Source organism: Telmatherina bonti (assembly GCF_933228915.1).
Source record: "Telmatherina bonti genome assembly, chromosome: 22".
In the NCBI taxonomy this organism is placed as follows: domain Eukaryota; kingdom Metazoa; phylum Chordata; class Actinopteri; order Atheriniformes; family Telmatherinidae; genus Telmatherina; species Telmatherina bonti.
The window spans coordinates 8,434,889-8,453,726 of NC_136631.1; the positions used below are offsets into that span (position 1 = coordinate 8,434,889).

Consider the following 18,838-nt stretch of genomic DNA (forward strand, 5'->3'; position numbering starts at 1 on the left):
AGGATTTAAATCACATATGAGAATGAATAAAAAGGGAAACTTCAGTCAAACCTATCAACAAAAATCATGTAGGCTACATTAAACCAGTTAGTGAAAGGAGATTTAAGACACAAAGAAGTGCATCTGGAGTTTCTTCCCGTGGGAAGAGGGGTGGATCTGTCACCCAGAATGTATATTCGGGGAGGATCAAAGCAGAGTTGTCGGGTCTCTCTCCTGGCGCCGTTGAGTCTTATCTGGAGGTGTAAAGGTGTCATTTTGACAAGAGCCAGTTGCTTAGTTCGATGTGACATTCCGTATCTATTGACCTAAGGGACTGTAAATTGTGTTAGAGGTTTTGTTCAGACCATCTGGTTTGGGGTCTGCAGGAGGTCCTGAAAGAGAAATCTGGAGGTAAATGTGAATTGTGTGTTTATCTGGGGGGAAAAAGAAAAGAAAACTAATACACCCGAAGCCGTCCTCCTCTTTCGGGTCACAAAAGTTCATTTTCTCCAGTCCTCTAGGATGACACCCCCCTGACTGCAAGAGGAGATCAAGAGCCCATAATTTAATCCTGCCAAGGAGAAAAAGAAAAGGAAAATAAAAGTTGTTTTATTCCTCCTGGAAGAGCCTTGGAGGCTACAATATATATATATATATATATATATATATATATATATATATATATATATATATATATATATATATATATATATATATATATATATATGTGTGTTTATATATATGTATGTATGTATGTCTATCTATGTATATGTATGCATGTGTGTGTGTGTGTGTGGGTGTGTGTGTGTGTGTGTGTGTGTGTGTGTGTGTGTGTGTATATGTATATATATACTGTATGTGCGAGTGTTTATACATGTATATGTAGGTGGGTATGTATGTGCATATACGTGTATGCATTGATCTCTTTTTGTTTTTTATGTTCTCTTTTCTGTTCTCTTTCTGCCCCTTTCTTGTCCTTTCCGGTCAGGTCCAGCAGCATAAGCTCTGTAATACAAACTATTATCCAAAGCAAATAGAAAAATAAAATAAGAATCAAGAAATACAAGGGGATCGTTACATCTATAAAAGTTCCCCTTGGCAAAATAAATTTGCTCAGCAGAACACAGCATCCAGAACATCAGTCTGCTTGCTTAAATGCTGGACAAGAAAAAAAAATTAAAAAAATTCTAAATTCGGACCAGCAAGCGAGAGGCAGCTCATGACCATGTGGGTTTCTGTGAATTTTCTCTGGTTTTGTATCTGAAAATCCCACCGTGTTTCATGGCTTATCCCGAGCATCAGTGCAACCAGTAAACGCCGTCTCTTGGGGGGGGGGGGGGGGGCTGCTGCTCACACGTGGTCTTTAATCAACATCAAAGCTTGTTGTTCTTTCCGCTCTTTGAACTGGTCTATAAAAAATCAGGCTTTGATTAACAGATCAACAAAAACAGCAGTAATGTGATTACAGTCCCTATTGTTTTCTGGAAGCAGGGCTGATGGAATTACACTGGGATGATGGCAGATCAGGGCAGGGAGACATGAAACCTCGCTGATATGAAATCTCTGTGACCACACAGCTGACTTCTGAAATATCAGATAACATGACGCCCTGCAGACCCAGAATCTTCACAAACATGACTGGGGCTCATGGCTGATGGAGGGAAGCCCAACTTTTAGGAAGAATAAACCTTACATGATCAAATTTGATTCAGCTCTGCAAACATGAGCTTGTTGACTAAGTAAATCGTGAAAATAAATTCAGTCTTGGACATTGCTGATGTTGATGTGAGCTTTTGGTTGCTCATTCATTCATTTTCTAAACCCGCTTAATTAAGTCATGACTCAATGCAATCAGTTGGTTTCTATTATAGGATATGTATGAACTGGCTAGAAATGATGTGTATGTTGATTCTTGTATATAAAGAGCCGTGTGACAACATTGTTGTGAAGTGGCGCTATACAAATAAAGTTAATTAAGTAAGGGTTGTGGGAGAGCTGGAGCCTATCCCAGCAACCTTCGGGCGAGAGGCAGGGTACACTCTGGACAGGACAGGCAGGGCTAACACAAACAACCACTCACACTCACTCCTATAGGCAATTTTAGAGTAAGCAATTAACATATCACGCATGTCTTTGGACGGTGGGCCAGAGTACCTGGAGAGAACCAACAAATACACGGGGAGAACATGCAAACTCCACACAGAAAGACCACCAAATAGATCCAAATAGAAGAAAATGAGGCCAGTTTCCTACCACGTTGTAACACATGAGTAAAAAATGAGCTCTTTTAGACAGTTGGAGTGCATTCAGGAATGTCCTCGAGTGACAAGACTTTCACTTTTTGTTCTCTGCTACGCTGTTTAAGCTCATAAATTCTTGTCTCTGTGATATTTGTCAGTGAGCATCTGATTCACATTCAAACTGTGTTTCTAGTAATTACGCTGTGCTCGGGGACAGATCAAATATTAAAACAAACTTTTTAACAGGGGTTCTGTTTGTCATGACCTGCTCTTAATTAACTGTGCTTTGCCAACACTTTAGGGGGCAATGAAGGGCACCTTTTGGCAGACACAGCCGAGGGGGGGAAATGTGCTGGATCTCTGGTTTTATGCTACCCATTATTTCTCCTAATATCTCCTCTACTCATGATTAAAAGTACATTGGTGTAATAAAATGCTTTAATGAACCACTACTATGAAATGGAATGGTACGGTTGTAGTACTTTCTAGAAATATTGTGGTTAGAAAATGAAAGATGTTATTGTAGAAAATGAAAGATGTTATTGTAGAAAATGAAAGATGTTACTGTAAGAGGAAAAATCACTGAAAACTACGTTTGTTTTTAGGGGAAATCCTGTTCAGTCATATCTGTCAGCCCAGGTTTCAGACCTATATGCTGTTTGTTGTCAGGATGTCTGAATAGACACAGCTTGTCTAGTTAGTTTCTCTGTGTATAAATATTATGATACTCTGTGTTGGAAGAACATTTTTAGTTTTCATGAATGAAAAATGTGCTGCATTAAATCTGCTTTAGTAGTTTCTGGAAATAGTGGTGACAATTAAATTCAGATGGTAACTCATGTTGTTACTAAAGCAGAAACGGAACTTTTTACATCTGCATTAAGACGGGGCGGAGGATGTGTTACTGCTTGTGTTTATGTTTGTCTTTTTGTTCGTGACTTTACTATTTTACTATTTTTATTTGTGAATGGGTCTTGGTCTAACTTTGGAAGGGATCCAGATCCACTGCAGGGATAGGGCATGTTCACATCACCCTTTTTGATTTGAATCCGAGTCCGTTTGCTTGGAAAGTTCGCTTCATTTGGCGAGCTGTGAACGCCGCATCGTGAAGAAGAGTGCTTTAGTACTCTATGATATATGTCACAAACAACCTATACAATGACAATTTATTTAGTTTATCAACCTAAATAAAATAACTAATAATAACTCTTCTCATATGTATATGTCACTTTAGTTGTTGGTGACATATACACCACCTCAAATAAAGGCTCAAAATTCTACAATAATTCTACTAAATTTTCCTTGCTTTGTAGCTTCTCCACATTCTGCTTAAATGTTGCCTTGTCAACTTGTATTATCAACACATTATATCCCAGTTATCAACCTAAATAAAATAAAGGCCACACATTTTGGACATTTTTTAAAATAAAATTGATCTGCACACACATTCTGATTTGTTTTGGGAAAAGGAACGTTCTCACCAAACCAGCCATCAGATCTGACAGCATCATGGGCAGTAAATGGAGCGGACCCACTGTCAACTGAAACTGTGTTTATCTACATGGATCAGGACACCTCTTCAGTCAGTACAAATGTCAAGTGTGTTACAGAAGAGTTATTCTACTGGAAAAGTTACTCAGGAAAAGGAAATGAATGGAACTATTTAATGAATGGAACTATTTAATGAATTGTCTAATGAATCGACACTTTGTCTTCTTACAGCTGCAGAGAGACACTATTCACATACATCCATCATTTTATAGCTCATCTCCAGAAATATTATCTCATCAGCAAACAGCAGCAGAGCTCTGGTGAATGCAGAGTCCTGACTCATTCTGCCTTTTAAACTACCCTGATCAAGTAAACAGAGAACCACAGACACAGGATCACTGGTAAAGCTGTTAAAATGATGTGAGATTGCTCATAACCTGATCATTTTAATTAAATGATGGGATGCAGAGATCTTAAATTGGTTGGAAAATTATATTTGAAGGTCTGTCCAGTATAAACAGCATTGCTGCAACATGTTTATTGATTATTTATTTTAACCTTTATTTCCCCAGGAAAGTCCCATTGAGGTTAAGGGTTAGGGTTAGGGTTAATACATATTGTTAAAATGCCAAACAAAGAACTGATTTTTGACTAATTTGACTTCCGTAACTAAAGGAACATATTTATGCTTTACTTCTATGAGCTCTGAGTGGGGTGCTTGTTAAAGCAAGTGTAGCAACTTTTTTCTGGTAGACTGAAGTTGAAACTGGTTAATTCGTCTTGATTTACTGTCAGATATTAATGTCTGTTCATGAATAGTGTTAAACATACTGTAACATGCTGCAGAGTCCTGACTATAGAACAACTGGAACTGTTACCGAAAGTGTTTGAAATCCCACTTTCACTTTGGGTCTCTACACATTTGGCCAGGAATGGTTTCTATTTCTATTGTTTTCTTTTTAAATTTGATGCATTATTCCAAACATTAATAGAGCTTAAACTTGCAATATGAAGTACTTTTTTCTATGATTTGATGTAATGATCCCTGTTTAACCCTTTGTAAAGCACTTAATGAAATATGTTGAAATTAGAAATTTTAACCTAAAACTTTCCTTCTGGTATGAACCAAGAAGACCAAAAAAAAAAAAAAAAAAAAAAAAAAAAAAAAATTCATGCTGAATATGAAAGAAAATGAAGTGATCAAAAATAGTCACTTCCCCCATAAAGGCTAAAAACCACTAAAATAGAAAGAAAAGTTGCTTTTGGGGCAAATATTGTTATGCGGTTAAAATGTGATTAATAGAGATTAATTACAAAGCCTGTAATTAAATTAGATTTAGTTTGTCTCACCCCTAATATTTTGTGTGTATATATACATATATAACATCTGTGTGTGTGCGTGTGTGCACGCGTGTTTCCATATACATGCATTCATATTATACACATTCATATACCTCAGATGGGTTTTGAGGTTTGTGTTCAGTGTGGTGATGGCTGCTTCTGCGGTGTGTTTTTTGACCTGTCTCCTCCAACAGTTGAAAAAGTTAGCAGGCAGGGTGAAAACGGTCCTCGAGAATGTCGAGTGTCTTCTGTGAACAGCGAGAGGTGAAGATGTTGCTCTGCACGGTGGGAGTCGGTGATATGTTGTGCAGTTTCTACAAGTCTCTGCAGAGCTGCTTCCACACTGTGCCAGCATACTGTCGATCAGGACACGATCGATGGTATACACGTAACTTTGCACTTTTTTAGTTTTACTTTAGCAGCTCAGAAATGGAGATTTTAAAAGCAATTATTTGTTTTTGGTTTTGTTGTTTGGTTTAGCAGTAATTCAAATAACACAGAAAGGTTTTAACTGATTTCAGAAAACTGCCCATTTTCTAACCATCCCAACTAAAATCGTTCTTTTTTTTTTTTAGTGTCCTTTTAACGTTGTGTTAACTTTGTGTGTAATTACTGAGGAATAATGTTTAAAACAGAAAGGAGAGAGATATAATCCCAAGTCACGCTTGTTCATCCCTGTTTCCAAAGCTCCGGACGTGAGGAAACCAGTTTTCAGCTAAACATGTTCTGGTTTCCATAATGATCCATATAAACAATAACCCAAGTTTCCCCAGAATCTCAGAGTTAAGACACGTTCCACACATAACAACCAATACAGATTATCTGTTAGAATGATGATGGGTGGTAAAATTAAAGGATTCTTTATTAATCGGTTGTGTTGTAAGACAGCTCGGACGTCACTGGGCATCGCTTTGTTCAACAACCAGTAGTCCAGGCAGCTGCTTCTCCTTGACACACGTCTGTGATGTGACATAATGTTAAGCAGAAAAGCTTCCCACATCACAGTCCTGCTGCAAAGTCAAAACATTTTCTGAATCCATCAATTACTTCATAAAAGGTGAAGTTGAAATCCTATGTGTTGAAGATTTAACCAGGATTCTGGGAGGTATTTCCCTTAATTGATGTGAAATTTTTAAAGTTTATTCTACAACCAAATGTTCTAATTAGATTTATCGAGTTCGTAAAAGTGCAACAAACTAAAACTAAAACTCACTCAAGCTATTGCAAACTTGGAAAAAAAAAAGTTTTTACTTTGCTAAGAAAAAAATAGTTACATTTGTGCTCATCTTTAGTTTTAAATGCAACGACTTCTGATTCATCTTCATTAAGCTTGAATCAGCCCGTCAGAACAAAATTTAACCATGAAGCCAAATGTATCATATGATCCACAGATGCTGAGTTTCTGAGATGTTTTCCATCATTTTATGGCAAAAACTGTTTGAAATCCCATTGAGTACAATCTGATACTTGTTTTCTTTCTTTTAATACATACCAATAAGCAATCAATAACACAATACTAATTTTGACATATGACTTTTAAAAAAAATGGTAAATAGCCTCCCCAAAAAAGTTTTTTTTGTTATTGTTGTTTTTACATTTTGGCAAAAAGCAGACTTTAAAGGGTTAAAACCCATTCAATCTTATATTATTCAAGTATTTTTTTAAACTTTTTTGTCCATCCCTGTTTGGGACAGTTAGATATTAATAGATAAAGTCAAGATTATGGGTAGAGTTAAAGTGTTTCCATCGTATCATTTCTTTCCTTATTTGAAGTTATAAACAAACACATTCGGTTTTCCCACATTTCCTTCGACCGCAGTGACAGTTCTGAGGCGTGCCCGCTTGAAATCACCACATACAATAAACGGCACGTCTGTGGATCATTTCACACACATCCTTTAGTTCCGTTTGCTTAAAGCTTCCTCTAGAGGAATGTAAATCAGAGTAAATCAGAGTGTAAATCAACAATCACACTGGAGAATACCATGACAGAGACAACATTATTACTGCTCCAACACCAACAAATAAATCACTGAATCAGTGGAGAAATGAAGGAAGAGGGAAAGAAAATAAAGGGAACAAAACAAAAGAATCAGATCAATAAATAGAAATAGAAATAAGCTGACAATCAGGCACCTGAGTCCCAAGCACCATTATCCCACCAGTACAAAGCCCAGTCCACCCACTGAATGTTAATGAAGCTGAGTGTTTAGAGATCTTCCAGTCTGGAGAGATGTAAGCACAATAGCCTCTGATTTTTCATCGCTGCACACAGAAGTAAATCTCATCTACTTCATTCTCCTGTGGTCAAACATCTCCAATAGAAAAGGCTGGATAGTGGAATAACCCCAGCTCCATTTGCTTGTCCCTTCTCTCTTCCCCTTCCCATCAACCTGGACCAGTAGCTCTGCCAGTCTGCACTCCTTCCAATCAGCAGGACCTTTTTATGAAATAATAATAAGTGATGTGTGCAACATTGATCATGATATATGTATATATACATATATTCACAGGCTGAACGTGACTCTTAAAGCAAAACCTTCCAACAGAAAGTCGTTGCTCTTCTACTGAAATCAATATGTGGAATATTTCTGTTTCTCATACAGGAAGTGAGAATGTTTCCCAAAGCTTGGCGCGGTGAGACCGTCCACAGTGCTGGAACAGTGACTTATTGTTGTAATCGAACCATGGCAACAACTCGACCGTGTATCAGAACAAAAGATGCAGGAACCTGATGACATCAGCTCATTTTAGTTGTTTTTGTCCTTTTCACTGTGACAGAAATGTCTGAATGCAATTCAGTTCAGTTTAACTCAAAACAGTTCCTGTTTGTCCCTCAGATTTCAGGCTTTCAAGCAGGTATACCAAGCAAACTCATTTGCACAAAAAATACTTCCAAACTCTAAATAAGACATTTTTACAGGATGAGCAACACAAACATTAAGAGAAATGTATTTTTCCATCTCTCTGGTTCAGAGCCTTTATTGATGCCATTATGTCAGAAAAGTCATGGAGAAACTTGTCGGCCGTATTTCCAGACCTCTGAAATCTCATTCATCCAATATTCTCTTTGTACAAGATGGAAAAAGATGATTTAAAATAACATTGCATTTTTTAAATTAATATATTGTTTTAAAGATCTGACTTACTGAGAGCTCATTTTAACCGTTTGGTGAAAACAAATGTACTCTGGGCTTTACTGAGTTACTGGATTTAAAGAGTAAAGCGTTACAGTACTAGTTAATGACAAAACACAATAAAAGGCATAACTTCTATAATTTTAACTGTGATGCATTACTGTTTGCTGTAAGTAATCAAGTGACTGAGTTACTTATTCAATGAAGTAACTAGTAGCTCTAACTAGTTACTTTTTTTTAATTAACAAGTGCAACACTGGTCTTTGAAATCTTTCATGCATTGATCTAACTTAAGCTTCTATGATAAAGTGAGCAGGTTCAGGATTAATTCAGTTCAATTCAACTTTATTTTTACAGCGCCACTTCACAACAATGTTGTCACAGGGCGCTTTACATACACGAATCAACATACTCATCATTTCAAGCCAAATTACAACACCGATGTGGAAAATGTACATCTATGCACATTGAGAATTACTTCTAACGCTTTATGAGTTACAATAATTAAAATGTAAAATACTGTAACTTTCATTTCCACATGGCAGTGATTATATTTAGTTAGTGGTCATGTAGTCAAATATGTAAATTACATAAAAATAACTTACAATATACAATAAGATTATAGAGTATGTGTATAAATGAGGGAAAAACTTTATTTTGTTATGTCACTGGTACTGTCCACCGGAAATGGGATGCGGCCTTTGAACAGAAAGTTTTACACCCCTGGTTTGCACAAAACCTGTGCACACACACCTTTTCTCAGACACACACAAGTCAGATCTGATGGAGCAGAAATAACAAAAATGAGGAAAGACAGACTTTTCACAGAGCCTGCATTTCTATTTATCATTATTTCTTCTGTTTACATACATGTACAAGAAGCATTCAGCTGTAATTAAAACAAATCTGCGCAGACTGAGTTTGATTAGGCCTGCTATTAATTCAGATTAACATAGCTCCTGAAAAAATCGTTACCACACTGCCTGTCCATGCTTTAGTATTTTGCTTGCATTGTTGGAGGACTTTGCAGACGTGTTTGTATTCCAGTAATTTCTACATCAGCCTGCAGGATTATGCACTCATTTTGTGGAGGCAGTAGTTTTTTCTGAGTTTTTTTTTTTTTTTTTTTTTTTTTTTTTTTTTTTGCTTAGATTGGGATTTTGATGCTGTTTTTATTGGCTTCTGGTGTAAACAATGAAAACGATTTTGTCTTTATCCGTTCATGGGAAATGATGGTGGTGAAAATCAGGCTCATGCCTGTGGAAAGAGCTTAATAATTAAGATTTATAGAAGAACATCGCAGACACACACAGGCCTCTAACCCAGGTAAAGCGTTTTATACATCCAGCCTATGATGTATTGCATTCTCTTTCAAAACCGTGGATTACATTATCCATCAAAATCTTCCATTTTGGTTGCAGGTGATGCAGAGGTACAACACAATAACGGGCCGCTCTTACCTCCGGCGTGCTTTCTGTTGGGCGGTGCGGCATTGGAAACACTGTGCCTTTGATTAAAATGACTCTGTGATGCGGACTGCAATGTTCTGTGCTGATTCTGCTGACTGCTTTAAAGATGGCAAAAGCCTCCTGTTGTCTGCGAGTGTGATTCATCGCGTGATACCATGTGCATGATTGAATGCTGAACAGTGTCATTAAGCAGCTCTGACAAGATAAACATACTATGATCTTCATGTGTGAATGCTGCGTGCAGCGTGTTTGGGACTCATATGATTTATTTCATATGAAGTCGCGTACAGAATCGAACCAAGATGAGGCAGCGGAGGTTGTGTCCCTTATTAAACCCACAATGCTTCATTTGAGGGCTGGAACATGAATTATTGTCCAACTGCTGATGTGGTTATTGTACTTGAAGAACTGTGTGAGACTAAAAAGGTCGCTGCAGTATCAGGCGTCGTGGCATGACAGTGATCATAGTCCAGCGATTGTTTTGATATTTTCTCAAACATTAAGTGTGTTTCCATGTTGGGCTTGACTCGGTGCATTGCTCCATGGAGGAAACTGGCAGACAGGCACAGATAACCTAGAAGGATGATTGTACAATGGCCCTGCAGAGCACCGGTGTGAGAAGTCATTTGAAAGTGACTGAACCATCTCGAACAGATATTTTCCTAGTCGCAGGGATGAGGCTGCGTGAGGTTTGTCCACAGTGACAGATGAAAGCAGAAACCGACGGGGAGAAGATGAGTGGAGAGTGGACCCTTAACTTTCTTTCTGTCTGAGCTTCTACTTTATGGATTGTTGCAGCAACACTTTAGCTCCTGTTGCGCTTGTTTTATTCATTCATTTTTTGCTTTGTGATTTCACATGAATGCTGTGAGTAAAAATGTGTTTTTCTCTGTTTAAACCAAATAGCAATAAGTCGATAATTCAACCACAAAATTTGTTCCAGGAGCTCAAAGATCGCATGAGGGGAAATTCTTTTCCAGAGTTTTTGTCCAGCCAACCAGGTCTCAGGCTGACCCTGGTACTCACAGAGAACACACTGATCACAATAAATGTAAGGTTTTTAAAGAAAACACACTGATTGCCAGGTTTAGCACATGAACAGTCTGGGGTCGAAGGTATGATACAGTAGGACTGACACGAAACGGTTTTGTCCTAATTCCATTCTGATTTTTTTGGGTGCCGATTTGATTTAAATTGCAATTCTCATAATTCTGTGGTATTGCTGATTTTTTAGATGGAATACAAAAAAAAATGTACAAAACTTTTTTTTGCTCGTCATTTTTTTTTATTTCAATGAAGAAAAAAACAACACAGTAGCCAATCATCATTCTGCTGCTATAATGCCTAAGAAGACAAGTAAAAAAATCAATGATAACAATAAAAATGACAAATTTTATATTGGATTATTATTTGAAATAAGTTTTTTTTTTTTTTTTTTTTTAATTAAAAAAAATCTATTTTAAGTTTAAAAATTATGTTACAAAAAAATCCCAATTTCCTCCCAGTACACCCGAAACAGAAAATCTGTCTAAGGACATGTTCACATGTGTAAAGTTGTGAATTTTTTTCCACCAATAGGAAAGGTTGTTTTTTTTTTTTTTTTTTTTTTTTTTTTTCTTAGTTTTTCATACTTTCATACCGGATCTTTCTACAACCACCTGGTTCCACCTTTTAGTCCTGCACCAAACATCCATCAGAGGGGACAATGATATTCAGAAAAACATGTGTTGTGAATTATGGGGGGCAACTGTGGTCCTCAAGAGCTGCAGTCCTGCACCTGATACACACCAAGCAGACGTGTGCAGACCTCGACTTGCATCTCTGCTAATTAGCTATTGATTGGAGTCAGGTGTGTTGCAGCAGAGAAACTCCCATCATTTGCAGGACAGCAGCTCTTAATACCCAAAGTGTCCCCCCCCCGTTGTAAATAATCGTATTTCTAGTAATACTTGGACTGTCAACATAATTCAACAACTGGTAGGTAGTTTTAAAGTCTGCACAAGAGCTGAAACAGAGACTGTTTTGTATGTGTGAATTAGTCAACTATAGTATACAGTAGCATGACCATTCAGTTCCAAAGGAAAGACATACAAATCAAAATCTTAGATTTTGTTACCATGAATTTGCAGTTATTTTCAAATAAGAACAAACAGTAACGTTTTTTTTTTGTCCAAACTGACTTTAAACATCACCTGGCGGGGCTGTATATATATATATTCCTGATGTTAGTGAGTTGTAGGCGACAACTCAGTGATGAACTTAACTGAAAACAAGTTTGGAAAACAGGAAACGTCTTACTTGCTCTGTTTTTCAGTGATACATTACTATTATCATCATACATTGTTTTTAGGCATTTATCTGTTAACATAACTTTCCTTTAAAGCTGTTTGAGACGAGTACGATTAGAGTCGCAGGGTTGTTGTGACTACAGTGTGAAAGGCCTAAATGAACCTATGTTGGTTCCTTTCTATAAGTCATATATGATGCAAATTCATCATTATGTTATTTTCCCTTCAACTGCACACTTCTTATTTTACCAGCTCTCCAATGCCCTGGCAACAGCAGAACATGTGACCACCAGCTGGAGGATTCCCCAGAATTCACATGGAGTATAGTGGCGGCCGGCGACTTTCAGGACAGAAACGGGAAAACTGTCAAGAAAACAGGAAGTCCCCAGGGTTGGGAGGAAGGTAAGAATGAAGGTATCAAGCCCTCCCCCCCATTGCAGGGGGATTTCATTCTTCAACAAATGTTCTCAGTTTGTGCAAATTCACTGCTATTGAACTTTGTTGATCAATGTGGCCGCGGCATCGTGTCACTGGAAGCGTTTATGTTTATGCTTGCATCTAAAAAGCCATATCTCACACATTCAGTACAAAACAGCTCAGTGCATGACTGGAAGTTACATTTATTTGATTTGAGCCACTTATTTAGCCTTGTTTAAGCAGATATATTTAGAGAAAGACCAAGAAGTTATCAGCACCTTGGGTGCTTGGGTTCTTGTTTTAATCTGCATGTCACTTACATATTTATCAGCATCTTTAGCAATAAAAGATAAACTTATGTCCTTTAACATGTTATGTCGTCGTTAGAAAAGCCATCTGTTTTTCTGTATCTTGTGACATCACCATTCACGCTTTTGCTTGCCGTAGTCATGTAAAGTTCACAGCAACCATTTGCTTAACGATGATTTAGTCATCGTTACGCCACAGGATGAAGGCTCAGTGCTTCCTTCTCCTTAAAATAATTCTACTGCATTTGATGATGCAGCGTTAGCATCCATCGCCGGCATGTTTTTGTTTACTTGTGGCTGAAAATGCTGGTTTTACTGCTACATCTTAGCAGGATGTAGCAGGTGGATATGAGAAGCGACAAGCAGCTTTTTTTAGTTAGCTCTGCTTTAATGATGCAGACCCAGTCAAGCCAAACGTTGTCTTTTGCAAATGTTAGTTAAAGTAAAAAGCTTTTTTATTGCAGATTTGGCTTACTGGTACGGGTTAATTCAGATGTCAGACTGTGGTTGCTTAAAGCATGTAAAAAGCTGAGGACTGTTTGACTGCGTGGTGGAAATGTGCTTTAAAACCTATTTTTAGGGCAACACTAAAAGCATATTTTGACAATGTTCATAACTCAGTTCATGGCTGGAAGGTAATATAAAATTGTTCATATCTGGAGGCTTTATGTGGGATTTTACATCTGAGCAGGATTGTTTGATCAGATTAAACTTCAGTTTTCTTCAGTTTCCAAGATCATGTAAGATCCTTGCATCAACATGATTTTAGGAAGATTTACTTTGTGATAATTTTTATTGGTCATATTTAGCTGCAATGATTAACTACATTTTAGCTAGAATGAAGCTCATAATGCAGGTTTATTTGAGCTTTAAAAGCAAAGTCTGTTCTCTGTTCATACTGGTCAATCCTGACCCAGCATGGTAAGGAAATGTCAAGCGTGGCTCATGTTTGGTGTTTCTGGGATTTTTTTTCCCAAAAGTTTTTTCCAGTAAAAGTGTATTTTTATTTGCCAGCACTGGAACATAGTGTACACCCTGGCTTCACACCTTTCCTGTCCTCCAGCATCATTTATTTTCATACCGCACCTGCGAAGAGGAGTCTCCCTCATCTCATCTCCTGAACTGATGGTAAAATGGAGGGAGACAGAAGGGCCTATTTATTTCCTTAATTTTTTTTTTTTTTTCTGCCATGAGCTACAAGTCGTGAGACTCAAGAGATGGAGCGTGGGCTGAAATTGGAAAAATGAAATATAGCTATTGGTGAGCAGGAGGAGTTGGAGAGAAATGACTGATGCATGTCCGGCATGCCTCGTTTTAGTTGGAAATGAAGTGTTGACTCAGCTCACTCTGTGCCCTCCAACCAGAGAGGTAAAGTGAAAGAAAAGCAAGAGCACGACTCGCATCAGCCCAAAATGAAGGTTCATCCATTGACTTTTTCCCATTTATTTTTCAAACTGTGTGGAAATGTCTGACATGTCATTTTCCTGATGCCAGGACGCAGTCACGGGTCGGGAACTGGTCGCTGTGGGCAAGACCCATTTACATTCAGTCAAAGAGGAACTGAGGAGGGAACTGAGGAAGGAACCGAGGACGGAACTGAGGGGGGAACTGAGGAAGGAACCTAGGAGGGAACTGAGGAAGGAACCTAGGAAGGAACCTAGGAAGGAACCTAGGAGGGAGCTGAGGAGGGAACTGAGGAGGAACTGAGGAGGAACTGAGGAGGAACTGAGGAGGGAACTGAGGAGGGAACTGAGGAGGAACTGAGGAAGGAACCTAGGAGGGAACCGAGGAGGAACCGAGGAGGAACCGAGGAGGAACCGAGGAGGGAACTGAGGAGGGAACTGAGAAGGAGCTGAGGAGGAACTGAGGAGGGAACTGAGGAGGGAACTGAGGAAGGAACCGAGGAGGGAACTGAGGGGGGAACTGAGGAAGGAACCTAGGAGGGAACTGAGGAAGGAACCTAGGAAGGAACCTAGGAGGGAGCTGAGGAGGGAACTGAGGAGGAACTGAGGAGGAACTGAGGAGGGAACTGAGGAAGGAACCTAGGAAGGAACCTAGGAGGGAACCTAGGAGGGAACCGAGGAGGAACTGAGGAGGAACTGAGGAGGGAACTGAGGAGGGAACTGAGAAGGAGCTGAGGAGGAACTGAGGAGGGAACTGAGGAGGGAACTGAGGAAGGAACCGAGGAGGGAACTGAGGAGGGAACTGAGGAGGGAACTGAGGAGGGAACTGAGGAGGGAACTGAGGAAGGAACTGAGGAAGGAACCTAGGAGGGAACCTAGGAGGGAACCGAGGAGGAACCGAGGAGGGAACTGAGAAGGAGCTGAGGAGGAACTGAGGAGGGAACTGAGGAGGGAACTGAGGAGGGAACTGAGGAAGGAACTGAGGAAGGAACTGAGGAAGGAACCGAGGAGGGAACTGAGGAGGGAACCGAGGAGGGAACTGAGGAAAGAACTGAGGAAGGAACCTAGGAGGAACCGAGGAGGGAACTGAGGAGGGAACTGAGGAGGGAACTGAGGAAGGAACCGAGGAGGGAACTGAGGAGGGAACTGAGGGGGGAACTGATGAAGGAACCTAGGAGGGAACTGAGGAGGAACCGAGGAGGGAACCGAGGAGGGAAACGAGGAGGGAACCGAGGAGGAACCGAGGAGGGAACTGAGGAAGGAACTGAGGAGGGAACTGAGGAGGGAACTGAGGAGGGAACTGAGGAAGGAACCTAGGAGGGAACTGAGGAAGGAACTGAGGAAGGAACCGAGGAGGGAACTGAGGAGGGAACTGAGGAGGGAACTGAGGGGGGAACCGAGGAGGGAACTGAGGAAGGAACTGAGGAAGGAACCTAGGAGGAACCGAGGAGGGAACTGAGGAGGAACTGAGGAGGGAACTGAGGAAGGAACCGAGGAGGGAACTGAGGAGGGAACTGAGGGGGGAACTGATGAAGGAACCTAGGAGGGAACTGAGGAGGAACCGAGGAGGGAACCGAGGAGGGAACCGAGGAGGGAACCGAGGAGGAACCGAGGAGGGAACCGAGGAAGGAACTGAGGAGGGAACTGAGGAGGGAACTGAGGAAGGAACCTAGGAGGGAACTGAGGAAGGAACCTAGGAGGGAACTGAGGAAGGAACCTAGGAGGGAACTGAGGAGGGAACTGAGGAGGAACCGAGGAGGGAACCGAGGAGGGAACTGAGGAGGAACTGAGGAGGGAACTGAGGAAGGAACTGAGGAAGGAACTGAGGAAGGAACCGAGGAGGGAACTGAGGAGGAACCGAGGAGGGAACCGAGGAGGAACCGAGGAGGGAACTGAGGAAGGAACTGAGGAGGAACTGAGGAGGGAACTGAGGAGGGAACTGAGGAAGGAACCTAGGAGGGAACTGAGGAAGGAACCTAGGAGGGAACTGAGGAGGGAACTGAGGAGGAACCGAGGAGGGAACCGAGGAGGGAACTGAGGGGGGAACTGATGAAGGAACCTAGGAGGGAACTGAGGAGGGAACTGAGGAGGAACCGAGGAGGGAACCGAGGAGGGAACTGAGGAGGAACTGAGGAGGGAACTGAGGAAGGAACTGAGGAAGGAACTGAGGAAGGAACTGAGGAGGGAACTGAGGAGGGAACTGAGGAAGGAGCCTAGGAGGGAACTGAGGAGGAACCGAGGAGGGAACTGAGGAGGAACTGAGGAGGGAACTGAGGAGGGAACTGAGGAAGAACTGAGGAGGGAACTGAGGAAGGAACCTAGGAGGGAACTGAGGGGGGAACTGAGGAAGGAACCTAGGAGGGAACTGAGGAGGGAACTGAGGAAGGAACCGAGGAGGGAACCGAGGAGGAACTGAGGAGGGAACTGAGGAAGGAACCTAGGAGGGAACTGAGGAGGGAACTGAGGGGGGAACTGAGGAAGGAACCGAGGAGGGAACTGAGGAAGGAACCGAGGAGGGAACCGAGGAGGAACTGAGGAGGGAACCGAGGAGGAACCGAGGAGGGAACTGAGGAGGAACTGAGGAGGGAACTGAGGAAGGAACCGAGGAGGGAACTGAGGAGGGAACTGAGGGGGGAACTGAGGAAGGAACCTAGGAGGGAACTGAGGAGGAACCGAGGAGGGAACCGAGGAGGGAACTGAGGAGGGAACCGAGGAGGGAACTGAGGAGGGAACCGAGGAGGAACTGAGGAGGGAACTGAGGAAGGAACTGAGGAGGGAACTGAGGAGGAACCGAGGAGGGAACTGAGGAGGAACTGAGGAGGGAACTGAGGAAGGAACTGAGGAGGAACTGAGGAGGGAACCTAGGAGGGAACTGAGGAGGGAACTGAGGGGGGAACTGAGGGGGGAACTGAGGATGGAACCGAGGAGGGAACTGAGGAGGAACTGAGGAGGGAACTGAGGAAGGAACCTAGGAGGGAACTGAGGAGGGAACTGAGGGGGGAACTGAGGGGGGAACTGAGGGGGGAACTGAGGAGGGAACTGAGGAGGGAACTGAGGGGGGAACTGAGGGGGGAACTGAGGATGGAACCGAGGAGGGAAATGAGGAGGGAAATGAGGAGGAACTGAGGAGGGAACTGAGGAGGGAACTGAGGAGGGAACCGAGGAGGGAACCGAGGAGGAACCGAGGAGGAACTGAGGAAGGAACTGAGGAGGGAACTGAGGAGGGAACTGAGGAGGAACTGAGGAGGGAACTGAGGAGGGAACTGAGGAGGGAACCGAGGAGGGAACCGAGGAGGGAACCGAGGAAGGAACTGAGGAGGGAACTGAGGAAGGAACTGAGGAGGGAACTGAGGAGGGAACTGAGGAGGGAACTGAGGAGGGAACTGAGGAGGAACTGAGGAGGGAACTGAGGAGGGAACTGAGGAAGGAACTGAGGAGGGAACTGAAGAGGAACTGAGGGGGGAACTGAGGAGGGAACTGAGGAAGGAACTGAGGAAGGAACTGAGGAGGGAACTGAGGAAGGAACTGAGGAGGGAACTGAGGAAGGAACTGAGGAGGGAACTGAGGAGGGAACTGAGGAGGGAACTGAGGAGGGAACTGAGGAAGGGAACTGAGGAAGGAACTGAGGAAGGAACTGAGGAGGGAACTGAGGAAGGAACTGAGGAGGGAACTGAGGAGGGAACTGAGGAGGGAACTGAGGAGGAACCGAGGAGGGAACTGAGGAGGAACTGAGGAGGGAACTGAGGAGGGAACTGAGGAGGGAACTGAGGGAGGAACTGAGGAGGAACTGAGGAGGGAACTGAGGAAGGAACCTAGGAGGGAACTGAGGGGGGAACTGAGGGGGGAACTGAGGAAGGAACCTAGGAGGGAACTGAGGAGGGAACTGAGGAGGGAACTGAGGAGGGAACTGAGGAGGAACTGAGGAGGGAACTGAGGAAGGAACTGAGGAGGGAACTGAAGAGGAACTGAGGGGGGAACTGAGGAAGGAACTGAGGAAGGAACCGAGGAGGGAACTGAGGAGGAACTGAGGAGGAACTGAGGAGGGAACTGAGGAAGGAACTGAGGAGGGAACCGAGGAGGGAACCGAGGAGGGAACTGAGGAAGGAACTGAGGAAGGAACTGAGGGGGGAACTGAGGGGGGAACTGAGGAAGGAACCGAGGAGGGAACTGAGGGGGGAACTGAGGAGGGAACTGAGGAAGGAACTGAGGAAGGAACTGAGGAGGGAACTGAGGAAGGAACCTAGGAGGGAACTGAGGGGGGAACTGAGGGGGGAACTGAGGAAGGAACCTAGGAGGGAACTGAGGAGGGAACTGAGGAGGGAACTGAGGAGGGAACTGAGGAGGAACTGAGGAGGGAACTGAGGAGGGAACTGAGGAAGGAACTGAGGAGGGAACTGAAGAGGAACTGAGGGGGGAACTGAGGAAGGAACTGAGGAAGGAACTGAGGAGGGAACTGAGGAAGGAACCTAGGAGGGAACTGAGGAGGGAACCGAGGAGGAACTGAGGAGGGAACTGAGGAAGGAACTGAGGAGGGAACTGAGGAGGAACCGAGGAGGGAACTGAGGAGGAACTGAGGAGGGAACTGAGGAAGGAACTGAGGAGGAACTGAGGAGGGAACCTAGGAGGGAACTGAGGAGGGAACTGAGGGGGGAACTGAGGGGGGAACTGAGGATGGAACCGAGGAGGGAACTGAGGAGGAACTGAGGAGGGAACTGAGGAAGGAACCTAGGAGGGAACTGAGGAGGGAACTGAGGGGGGAACTGAG

The 18,838-nt window shown here is 42.6% G+C and overlaps 1 protein-coding gene across 1 annotated transcript in view; it reads left to right on the plus strand.

Moving 5' to 3' along the window:
• Nucleotides 1-18,838, plus strand: part of alk (ALK receptor tyrosine kinase) — a gene marked incomplete at both ends in the record, with an annotated part of 582,154 nt that overhangs the window by 202,387 nt on the left and 360,929 nt on the right. The window contains one exon of the mRNA XM_079262769.1: nucleotides 12,198-12,347. Within this exon, the coding sequence (XP_079118895.1) occupies nucleotides 12,198-12,347 (150 nt within the window). The remainder of the gene's footprint in view (nucleotides 1-12,197; nucleotides 12,348-18,838) is intronic.